At 50.0% G+C, this 11,717-nt stretch overlaps 1 protein-coding gene across 2 annotated transcripts in view; it reads left to right on the top strand.

The window, feature by feature from the left end:
- The first annotated feature begins 3,388 nt into the window (after nt 1-3,388).
- Pkp1 (plakophilin 1) overlaps nt 3,389-11,717 on the top strand; it is a 43,056-nt gene continuing 34,727 nt past the window's right edge. For both annotated transcript variants that reach the window (XM_055598241.1, XM_055598240.1), the window contains exon 1: nt 3,389-3,857. In XM_055598241.1, coding sequence (XP_055454216.1) covers nt 3,656-3,857 — 202 coding nt within the window. In that variant the 5' untranslated portion in view covers nt 3,389-3,655. The remainder of the gene's footprint in view (nt 3,858-11,717) is intronic.

The raw sequence follows: 11,717 nt of genomic DNA, 5'->3' as shown, positions 1-11,717 counted from the left end.
TTCCTGGGGACTGCGTATCTGTTTGGTGTACAGGTGGAGGTGATCCGCTCAGTTGCAAGGGCTGAATCCAAGCAAGGAGAAGTTGCAAGCCTGTTAGAAGTAGCGAGAGCCCAAGAGACCTCCAAGCCTTCCCAGGGACATGCTCCACTGGCAGGGCTTCCTCACCACACACTAAGCAGTTGCTCAGCAAGTAATTGTTGAATAAACGAACCCTCATTCTAACAAGGCCACACGATGTTCTCCTCTCATGAAGCCTGGGAGGGAGTCCTGAGTGTTGAGGGAAATCTGGGTCAATTTAATGCTGTAGGCAAGTGGCAAACAAAATTAGAGGTCCATTCTTACTCATTTCTTTCAGTGGCTATGAGGACGCAATTTTGCTTGTACTGTTTAATAATTAGGTCAAAATCAATTTCTTCCAGGAAGTTTTCCCATACCATTCCTTTAGCTTCCAAAGTCAAACTACCCCATCAGAATTCTCTCACCATCGAAATGTGCATTTTCAACGATGTGCATTTTCAACAATCTTCTGAAAGCACACCATGGAGCTCTGCGCCTCCTCCTCATTCTGTACCTTAGTAGGGTTCCCTTAGTTTCTGGATAATTTCTGAGATAGGTCTCCACATGGGCAGGACAAGGGGAAGAGAGATGGTGGAAATAAATGAAGTCCCCTTCTTCATCTGGTCTTGTAGGTGACTAGACTGGCCCTTCCTCCCTTCTAATAGCTCACAAGTCCTTGGCTTTGCTTCTAAGTGTGTTTCCTCATGCGAAGAGTGCTTTGGGGGTGGGAGAGTAGTGGATCACATAAAGGATGCATGCAAGAAGGAATGTGCTGTGGTGCACAGTGGTGACTGAAAAGGGCAAGGGGGTCCCTACAGGCTCTCTTTCACTTTGTTGGGAGCAGTGGGGACAAATGAAACACTGTACAGAGGACCTGATTTGAGATCCTCCTCCATAAACATCATAAAGACATCACAATTACAGTGTTAGGATTAGAGTGGATGGGAAGATGCACCAGATCTGTCCCCTCACTCTCCAGATGCGGTGCAGGAGACAGAGGACGTCCAGGGCCCTAAGAGACAACATGAGGGAAGATTGGGAAATAACCCAGCTTGCCTGACCTACTCATCCTGGAAATGGAGGGTTGTTTTGCTTTGTTTTGTTTAAGACTTCGGAAGAGTTCGGAGCCCACTGCTTGATGAAGATAACGTTAGGATGCAGCCAGGCGCTGCTACATTCTGTATCCAGCTGCTTGTGCTTGCCTCTGCTGGTTATCACCTGGGTAACCTTATAGTGCCTCAGTTTCCTCATCTGAAAAGGAGAAATGATGGTGATGGCACCAAGTTCATGGAATCATTGTAAGGATGACATGGGCCACACGAGGAGGACCCAAAACCTGATCTGTAGGCACCATGCTTGTAGGAGCGCATTAAATGCTGCCTGTTATCAGTGCAATAAAAAAAACAATGACACTATACAAATCATACAGCGATAGCTAAACAAATTGAACTTTACACCTGGAAAAAGTTTTAAACGTAAACAGTTTGGACTTAAGAATATGAGCTATTCCAACCACCTGCTTCAGGGCCCTGTGTATTATAGAAGATAGCAAAATTATCATTCTTTAAAGACTCAATTACGGTTTATTATGGCTAACATGTTAGCTCTCAGATAGTCCAAATGAAAGACACAATGGAGTTGCACTTTTATAAGCTGTCATGTGTACTTTATAGTAACCTTGAGCCCTCGTGGAATCAACGTGTGAAGCATTTAGTGTCCATTTTATAGGACTTTTCTAAGAGAAGCTGGTAGTGTGAAGAAACAAGTGATGGACCAGGAGCCAGCAGACCTGGTCAGAAGAGGGGCTTTGTCCCCTACTCAATGGGACACTGGAGCAGGCTGCCTCTCTTCCTACCATTAAAGCATGGGGCCGGGCTGGGTGAGGCACACAACAGTCTGGCCGGATGCAGTCTAACAAAATGAAGTGGTGAAAAGGACTGAAGGTGTTTCACTTTAATCTCTAATGACGGCATGTTTGGGGTCCCATCTCTGAAGTAATTTTTTTTTAAGAACACAGTCCTCAAGTGTAAAACTGTTTCTGGAGGAAGCTATGATCTGCTGTATAATAATCTGCTGTGCAGGTGGCTCCCAGCAGTGACCTCTGGGGACTAGCTGAGCTGCCTGTAGGTAGCACCCACTTCTCTGGAAGAGCTGATGGCCTTCATGTGGACACAGCCAGTCTTCTGGGCCATTCCTTGATGTGTGAGTAGCCTCCAGCCTCACTTCATGTCTGTCCCTTCCTCTGCAGATTGAAGGAGCAAACGAAAAAGACCTTGTGTGGGCTCCATGAGCTACAACTGCAGCTGGAGGCAAGAGCAACAGCATTCACAGTTCCCGAGACCCTAAATCTAAGCTGACAAGACTGCACTGTCGCACACTTCAGAGGTGGATGTCCAGAACCAGAAACCCGAGTCATCAAGAAGTGCACAAAATATTTGCAGGATCTCTTGTTTCAGTGGGCAAGGCAGGGCGTGATGCCTTTTAGGAAGATTGTCATCAAAGAGCTTTTAAGAGTGCTCAGCTGCTGTTACACACCACTGCTGTGGGCTCCCTTCATAGCCCGGGGGGTGCCCCATGCTTGAAACATCCCCATGCACCGATGCACGTCCAGGGCTGTGTAGGCATAGAGGAGAACACACACAGGCCTTGGGTAGCAGGCACATCGTGGAGAATTGTAGAGATGAGGCAGCTTCCAGTTTTTCAGTAAAGAACTGAGTAGGTTTCCAGTCAGGGTTTATCCTGCCCTTTCACTGAGTGCACACTGGATGCCAGGCGTGGTTGTAGGGATAGTATATGGTATTCCAGAGAAAAGTCATTGTTGCTACCATTTCTGTGTTGGCTATATCCACAAGTGACAATAGTGCTACTTTGCGGGTTTTATTTTCTAAGTCTTGCCTGCTCCTGCTCCTGCCCCTGCCCCTGCCCCTCCCTTCAGGCTGAAGTCTGTCTTAGAGGGACGTGGGTTGCCCCTTTAAGACTGAGAAGTCTTTTAGGCGAGGGGCTGTGCTTCTGCCATCAGCCTGGGAGCCCCCACAGGACAGGGCTGTCCTGTGCCAGATCCTCAGTGCTTGAGGGGCAGCTGGCTTTAGGGGAGCAAGAGCTGAGCAAGAAAACTCCCTTTTCCTCGACAGCGTTCCCCCCTCGGTCTTGAGCTGAGCACACACTTTCTCAGGGAGTCAGCAGAGGCAGGGCCTAGGGGCGGCTCCCCTGGACCTCACGTCGTCACCAGGAGAGGAAGGACGAGCCTGGGAGCGTTGCACACCGGGCACTCCCCCCCCCCCCCCCCCCCCCCCCCCCCCCCCGCGCCCTACACACACCCCAGCGCCCTCCTGGCAGCGGCAGTGCCCTGCAACTCGCGTCTGAGCGGCAGAGTGGGTGGCGCAGGGCAGGGGTGGTATATCCTGTCTGACAGAGGGCGGGCCCCGTCAGTACCTGCCGAGGGACGAACCGAGCCGGGGCGGAGGCGCCAGGAGCAGCAGCCGGGAGCCTCACGCGCACCAGCGCTCTATGGCCATAGGGAGCCGCTGAGGGAACACGCGCCCGCCCGCACCCCGCTGCACCGCGCCTCTCGGCTCCCCCGGCCCGCGCCCCCGCCGCCATGAACCACTCGCCGCTCAAGACCGCGCTGGCGTACGAATGCTTCCAGGACCAGGACAACTCCACGCTCGCGCTGCCCTCCGACCAAAAGATGAAGACCGGCACGTCGGGCAGGCAGCGCGTGCAGGAGCAGGTGATGATGACCGTGAAACGGCACAAGTCCAAGTCTTCACAGTCGTCCACCCTGAGTCACTCCAACCGAGGTAAAGGCGTGAGCACGCGGCGCCCGGGGGACGGTGCGGCGCCCCTCCCTGCGGGTGCGCGTCCCTCAGCCGGCGGGCACTGAGCGCGCGCCCCTCGGGGTGTGCAGCCCGGCAGCCTCAGGCGAGCCTGCTGCGGGAGCTCCACGGCTCGTCAGGGTCAGGGTGGGTAGCTCACTAGGACGCACTGCTGGGAGTACCTGAATCCAGATGGCTGTCCTTTTCCAATCCTGCTCCGCGGGCACCGGCCTCCTCTTATCTTGAAGTGTCTGTCCTCAAGTTCCAGACTCAGCGGCGCACTTCGTGGCACCTCCTCACACCCAGCCCCTTCCCCAGGCTTTGCAACCACAGGAACCCAGGCAGAGAGGGACAACACCTCTGGTGGAAGTGGTGTGTGGAGTGGGAAAGAGAGTGTCTGAATTACTGTGATTCGAGTTTGAGTCCAGGAGAAGCATTATGAAATGGGGAGGTCGAGAGCCCCCAGTAGTCCCGGAGCCTTGAACCAAATGGGGACGATGCAAAGGCCATCATAGGGTCAGTGCTCCCATAACAAGGAAGGAGGTCTGGGTGTTTGCCCTCTTTCTCTAACAGTTACTACAGAGCCCCTTCCCCTGACCAGCTTACGTAGAAAATAGTGTCACCCCGGAAATGAATTCAGGGGGCTGGGAACACTCCTAGTCACTAGTTGGAGCTTCCAGTCCTGTCCCCACCCCAGGCTCTGTGAGTAGCAAAGCCCCAGTCTTGGGGAGGACAGAAGAAATGGAAGCTGAAGGTGGAAAGTGTATCTAACAAAGTGTTAAAAGTAGAAATTTTAGAGTAAATTTTTCATACAAAGCATTCCCAACAAGAAATATGTCCGCCTTCGGTTATCAAAGATCATTAGCAAAACTTGACCGTGTCTTTTCAAAAATGATTATTATTTAGCCAAACTGAGTAAAATGCTAATAAAAGGACACACTGTGAACCCATTCAGGTCAAGCAGAGCATGGAGACAGTGGGGGCAAGGAAATAGAATTCTGCCCGTTCTCCAGCTTGCCCACAGGCCCACCCTTTGAGCCCCAGGCCTCTCCTCTCTTCCCTAGTGACCCCTTGGTAGAGCTAAGGGAGAGAAAATGGCTGTTGTCAGACTCTGCCACCTCCCACACCAAAAAGCTTTGCTGTTCTCTGTGCCCTTTGTCCTTGTCTGGGCTCCAGGCTCCTCTCCTCCCAGATTCGCACTCCCTCATCTCACTCCCCTTTTATTTAGTGCCTTTGTCACTGCTTACTGGCTTCATTTGAAAGCAGGTTTGCAGTGACAAAGGGCTTCATCCAGCCACAGCCCAGGGCACAGCTTAAAGCCGCCCACTCTTCTCTGGCTGGTGCTTAACCTTGTCCCTTTCCACCCCTACTCTACCAGCCTCAGCTCATGGCTCATAGTATCAGGAACATCTCAAACTGGGTTCCAGGCCTAAATGTCCCTTTTCTCTACCTACGAAGGTGTTCCCTGACACCTGTCACTCAGAATGCTGCTTCTAGCTTGCTCTTTGTGGGTAACCATCTGAGGCTGTCTCTACTAAAGGTCCCCCAAGGGGATTCAGCCAGATGAGGGCTTACGACTGACCCTGATGCCTCCTAATGCATACTTGTCCAGAAACTCTCCTGGGACTGGCCCTGTAGGTGTGTCTCCTTGAACCTCAGCCTCTGGGGAGGTTCCCAAAGGGGGCCAGTTTTCCCAGCTGGAATGGGCGGTTGGGGCACTTGGAGCTGGTGTGTCTGGTTTATCTGGCTTTGTTTTCGTCAGATTTCTCTGTCCTCTTCATCTGGAACGCCCAAGCGTTCTGTATGTGCTGCGAGGCCACTCTGGTCTCTCTTTCTCCTGGTGATTTCCATGCCAGGAGCCTGCTTTCCATTCTGGCAGAGACCAGTTGGCAGCTGTGGAAGTCCTCTGCCCCATGGACGGTTGAATTTTTACATAATCCTTCTGGAACAGAGCGTTGGTTTTAATAGGGTCTTGAGCTCCTTGTCTCATAGCTAGGCCCTCTTTGTTAGAACCCACACTTTAAAGAAGGCTGCTCCCACCCAGTGGGTTGCTTGAAGAATGGCCTTTGTTCTTGTGCCCCTGGTGGAACAGCCAGGCAACACTTACCCATGGCCCTGGTGGTTAGAAAAGGCCTTTCTTTTTTTTTTTTTACTCAGACCCTTGTCCATTGGGTCCACCCTTGTCACCTTGTCCTCTTGAGGAAGGGCATTTGAGCTGTTTAGTGCTGGAGAAGGAATCTGGCACCATTTTGATGCACATCTCTACCTATTTCCTCCTTATTCATGGTAATCAGATCCTTCCCTAAGAGGGCCGAAGGCCTTGCAGAGGAAGGCTGCTGTCTACGCATTGGGATTGTCCAGGAAGCAGCTCTCCTGTGTTCTCAGGGTGTCCCTTGTGTGTCAGAGGGTCAGATTTTTCTTTCCTGATTGTGTGGGAAATAAGAGGCAAATGGTGGTGGTGGGTGCGTGTGTGTTAAACCTGCTCAGCAAGAGATCATTGCTAGGGACTAATGATGTTTCTAAGGATGGGAAAGGCCCTCTGCTTGTTGATAATGACCTGTCCTATGAGGGTGAAGGGATGACAAATAGTTACATCTCCCAGACTTGTCTACCTCATTTGAAATCTCTTCCTACACCTTATCCCATATCTCATTTGATGCAAGCACAACGCTTGCCACCACGACAAACAGATCAGACACAAAGTTGCATAAACGAAGTTTCCTGCTATTGCTTCTTTCAAAGAATGTAACATACGCAGTGTTTGAACTGTATGCTGTTGCCTGCTTTACTGTCTGTGAGTCTAAATTCCTGTCCTGGGCTAGGAGTTCTCCCTTCTCAAAAGCGGTGTTTCCCACTAAAACACAAAACCTTCATTCCCCTATGCTTGGAGGCTGGAGCTTCACTGGATTTGGGGAGCTGCCTGCTCACCTCCCAAGTTTCCCGCCTGTTCAGACTCGGCAGCCTCATGTCAGCTCCTGCATTCTGTGAAAGGGCAGCCTTGGGCAGCCCTGCCTTTGGTGACTTGCGTGTTTGTATTTGTCTGTGTCTCAGCATGAACCCCTGCCCAAGGAAGGCTCTGCTCATCCGCTCTTGAAAGTTGCCCTTTCCTGGCCACGCACCGTGAATAGACATCACTGTGGGGTTGTTTTCTCAGGCATCAAGCAGAGATGAGAGATGGTAAAGGGCTTTTGTGTTTAAGCTTGTTCCAGAGGCAAAACATACCAATTAAACTTCAAATGAACTGATTCTGTTTCTTTACCCTGTGTCTTGGCTTGAAGTTGGGGTTTTAGCCAGTATTTCTGTTGACCTGTTACAACACATGCAAAAATGTGGACTATCCCAGGGCATTTTGTAGCAAATGCTGTTTGTTTTCCTGGATGCCATCCTCTGCGAAGCTCACTGGCAGTTTGTGAAAATGTATTGGAGGGTAGGATGGGGGAGCAGTGACTGCACTGCCAGGCACCCCGTGCGGTGGGGCTGTCCTCCCCAACTGTAAACACAAATATGCCATTTATTCTAGGTTTAAAAATCCGAAAAGTGCTTCTGTGATGGGGGGCATATGATGTTGATCATAACAAAATGGAAGGATGTCAGATATCCTTGATATTCTTTGAGGTCTGTGTATGTACGCATTCATACATTCTTCATATAGATATACATGTGGTGGACATAGTTACTTTGTACATATAACCATGCATAATTAAATATCTATTCATACTCCAATATATATGAATATGCACACACATATATGTACATGTGCCACACACCCATACGAAATGCACATATACACATGCATTCACATACAAACATCACACACGTGAACAGACACTTTCATGCAAATATATAGCACATGCATATATGTTCAGCACTAATATTTTACATTATGACTATATCTCCACTTATGAATACATGCATTTGCCATACACATCTATCCGCAGATACACACACAACACATCCTGTGCTTGCTTATGTACAGATAGCACATGGAAAGGCATGTACACACCACAGCTTGCAGCTTGTACTGTGGCAGGAGCCCAGCTTGGCTGTTAGAATTCTCTACTCTGCAGTCTTGGACAAGTCACTGCCTTTCTCTCGGTCTCTGCAGCTGTTAGGAATTGGGTGCGAGCATATCACGTGCTTTGTGTCTTTTGGAAATAGATTTATAATCCCCTCCCTCAGTTTGGACAGTTTGCCCAAACTGCCTGCAGCTGTCTTTCAAAAAGGCTCCTCTTCTTAAGATATCCCAGTTGTTACATCTCTCTAGAAAATATCCTACAAAAATAAAGTTCTCATCAGCTAGTCTCAAACTTTGCTGCAGGTTGGATTTACCTGGGCATTTTTAAAAATGAATACCTAGGTCCTGCTGTATGTGATTCTAATTTTGTCAGTACAGAGTGTGGCACAGGAAGTAGTACTCTAACCCCCTCAGCTGATTCTGCCGTGTAGCTAAGCAAACTTCAGAAGTATGATCCCAGTCCCCACCCTTCCCTCATGTTGGACCAAGCCAAGGATTCCCTGACATACAATTCATTCGTTCTTGCTCCCCTAAAGGAGTGTTTCCCAAGTGTTAGGTTTTACTTCTGATGACAGCTAAGTTCCCCTCTGGCCCTTGCCTATTCTACCCCAGCATCCCACCTATGCCAGGCCTGTTCCCACAGCATGTGCCATGCTCCACCCTGTTGCCATGTTGTGAGTTCACTTACGACCACACAGGTACTATCAGGAAGAGCAGGCTCCATCAGAGCTGGCTTTCCCAATTGCTCAGCAGAGTCTGCAGGAACCTTATCGGGCTGAGGAAAGGATGCCCAATGAGGGAAATATGATGTGCTTTGGCCTTTTTTGTGTGTGTACGCCCAGGAGAAGGCCAAGAATCACAGCAGAGCATACTTGACAAAGTTGTATTGAACTCTTTGCCTTCCCTGGGATCCGGAGGGCCAGAGAAGGAGAAATAGTTGGCAGTGCTTCCTGTGGCCAAGCAGAGGCTCAGGCAGCAGACTAGCCCAAGTCCTCCTGGGACCCTTGACCATTGTTCACACAGTCCATTTCTTCCTGCCTTGGATATCTTTTGGGGGGTAGTGTCTCAGGTGTGTCTTCCCAGAAGTTCTCTTTATTGCCTCATCAAAATTTGTCTTTCTTTGGGTCTGGCTATGGGTACCATAGATGAAGAGAGCTCTGGGGTGGGGAATGGTTGAGGATCTTTTCAAGGCTGAAAGACTAGAGGGTTCTTTCTCAAGATCTTTATACTGAGGAATAGGTGAGCATGATTCGGTGTAGGAGTAAGAAGACATGTCATCCTTACGGGAGATAAATATAGACTTCCAGGAAGGCTTCCCTCTGGCAAGTCCAGCTCAGCAAAGTAGAGCGATTTGGGAGAAGGCAAGGAGTTTCAGGTGCCCTCTACCCCCGAGGGCTGTCTTGGTCAAGTGAGCATGTCGTGAGGACCTTTGTGATGTAGAAGCTGGTCCTGGACAGAAGGTGAGGTATGTCTCGTTCAAGTGTGAAGTCCCTTGCTTATGGAGCTTCCAACTTTCTGAAAGAAGGGTATGCATAGGTACCCACTGGCACACATACAGTTGTACAGAACCCACCCTCCAAGACACATCCCCGCCAGCATAGAGAGAGTGAACACAGCCATTGGATCCAGGACTGATTCTGTGATGGAGGTTTGGAGTGTTAAAAGATGGGTGGGATCATCTATAGCTAATTTTTGTACAGGGTATTGAATGCAGGGGTGGGAGGGTTGGCTCAAGAAGAGAAAGAATGCTTCAAGTGCAATGGCTGTGACCTGTCAGAAAGCTTGAAAGTGGAAAAGGATGAGTCGCCCCTCCCATGCTTGCCTGCCTTTTAAAGATTTTTGTAGCTGAGGAAGCTTGGGTTGCCCATATGACACAAGAAAAACAACCCTCTTATCTACGGCACAGAAGAGAAGATGAGCATGGGGACAACTGTCCTCAGTGCAGTAGATTGCCTGACATGGCTTCATCCAGTAAAATTCTACATCAACATGAACTGAAACAAGGAACTCACACTGCTTATTGAACTCATTGATGTTCCAAGGTGATAGTGATGTCATGTTGAGCGGGCAGGCAGCTTCAAAGAACCTTTGGAGTAGAGGAGGCCCTAGATGATAGAATTCTAAGACTCTGATCCCATTTGGCATTGAATGGAGGTGTTGAGCCTCTAGGTTCCAGAGTACCAGTTCTTCCAAGCCACAACTAGAGCAGTGTCTTGTGTTCAGGGTCCCTTAGAAAGAAGAGCTATGATCCTGGCTCTGTAAGGTGCCGGAAGTGCTCAGTGCTAAAGATAGCAACAGGCATGAGCTGGAAATGAGGCAGACGCAACAGTGGCCATCCAAGAAAGGCTTCCTAGGAGTAAGTTTTGTAGATGTGGAGAGACCGGGTGGAGAGTGAGCTGTCAGGGTCACATCTGCAGAGGTGCCCCGTGTTCTTGCCGTTGAACTTGTTTTTAGAGGACATGGCTAAGCATCCAGATTCCCTGCAGTCGGGAAGGAGGAAGTGCTTTCTGTGTGAGAACAGCACGGCTGCAGAGAGGGCTCACTCGCTACCCTCACTCCTCACCGCTACTGCTAGGCATGATTTGTGATGTGTTGCCTCCGTAGCTTCCTCCCCACCTTTGCCACCCCTGCACCTGTGCATCTACCTTCTGCCAGAAAAGCTGAGCTGGCTGGCCTAATGGCTGCCTCACTCCCACAGGCATCCAGGCAGCTCCCTAAAGGAACACAGGTCTTGAAGGATGCCTTCAGATGTTGCCTGAAAGGGACCAAGCAAGTGAGGATTACAGCTCAGGGTTGTTTTCCCCTGAGTCACTGTGAGAGTCACATGGGGAGTAGCTCTGGGGATCTAGAGTGTCTCATCCTCTGCGTCCATGTGTCCGTGTACCCGTCTGCCTCCGTGGCACAGTTCCTGCTTTGCCTGGAAATGTGTAAGAGGGCAGCCAGGCTGGCAAAAGGCATGGGAAGGGGAGATGCTTTGTATGACCTACAGAAAGTCAGGTCATCCCTCTCCCAGGGGTGAAGGCCTGGGTGGGAGCCTCCAGGAGATGATTCTTATAGAAGGAGGCCTCCCTGGGGCTTTGTTGAAGTATCTGTCACCACCCCAGAGTTTCCATATGGAAGTAGCTGGCTGACCCATACCTGCCCTTTGGGAAGAAATGCCTGCTCGAGAGATGAGAGCCAAGCAGATGCTGGCCTGCCAAACTTTAGAAGAGATGACAGACATGGACTGGATCAAGGCGGGTGAGACCTGGATGTCAGCTCCTTGGTGTCCTGATTGTGTCTGTGCCTGGCTGTGACCCCCTGTCTGGTGACCAGGTCCACAGGATTTCTCCCATTCCATATGACAACACAGTTTGTCCAGAGGAGCACTGCACTTTGGACAGGGTCAGGTGCAAACTTATTGTACCTCAGAGGGCTGGGAGTAAGTCAGAGGCCCTCGGACCAGGCAGAATCCTAGGACTTCATTTTTAGGGGAAGGCCTGGACCTAGGCTCTGTAAGGTGGGGTTCTGTGGATGAAAAAACCACGGGAACAACCTTGTGGCAGAAGGCAGAGGAGATGGGGTCGGTCTTAATTGCCTCCTTGAAAGCTGGACTTTATCTTAAAGAAGCTTCTCTGGATACCACCAAGCATCAAACATCACTATAATCACATAGTCACAGAGCTCTGGGGTGTATGGACCATTTAGGATGCAGAGAAGAAAAAAAAGGATGAAGCCCAGAGAGAGCTCATGAGCCATGCCAGGACCAATTTCAACACATTTAGGCTTCTGGAACAAACTGTGACTGTAACAGCCAATATCTCTGTCTCACTCACCCTCCAAGATGAGGA

The sequence above is a fragment of the Psammomys obesus genome, unplaced genomic scaffold, assembly GCF_907164565.1.
Source record: "Psammomys obesus unplaced genomic scaffold, mPsaObe1.curated_primary_1811, whole genome shotgun sequence".
NCBI lineage: Eukaryota > Metazoa > Chordata > Mammalia > Rodentia > Muridae > Psammomys > Psammomys obesus.
This window is presented reverse-complemented; position numbering and strand designations above follow the sequence as displayed.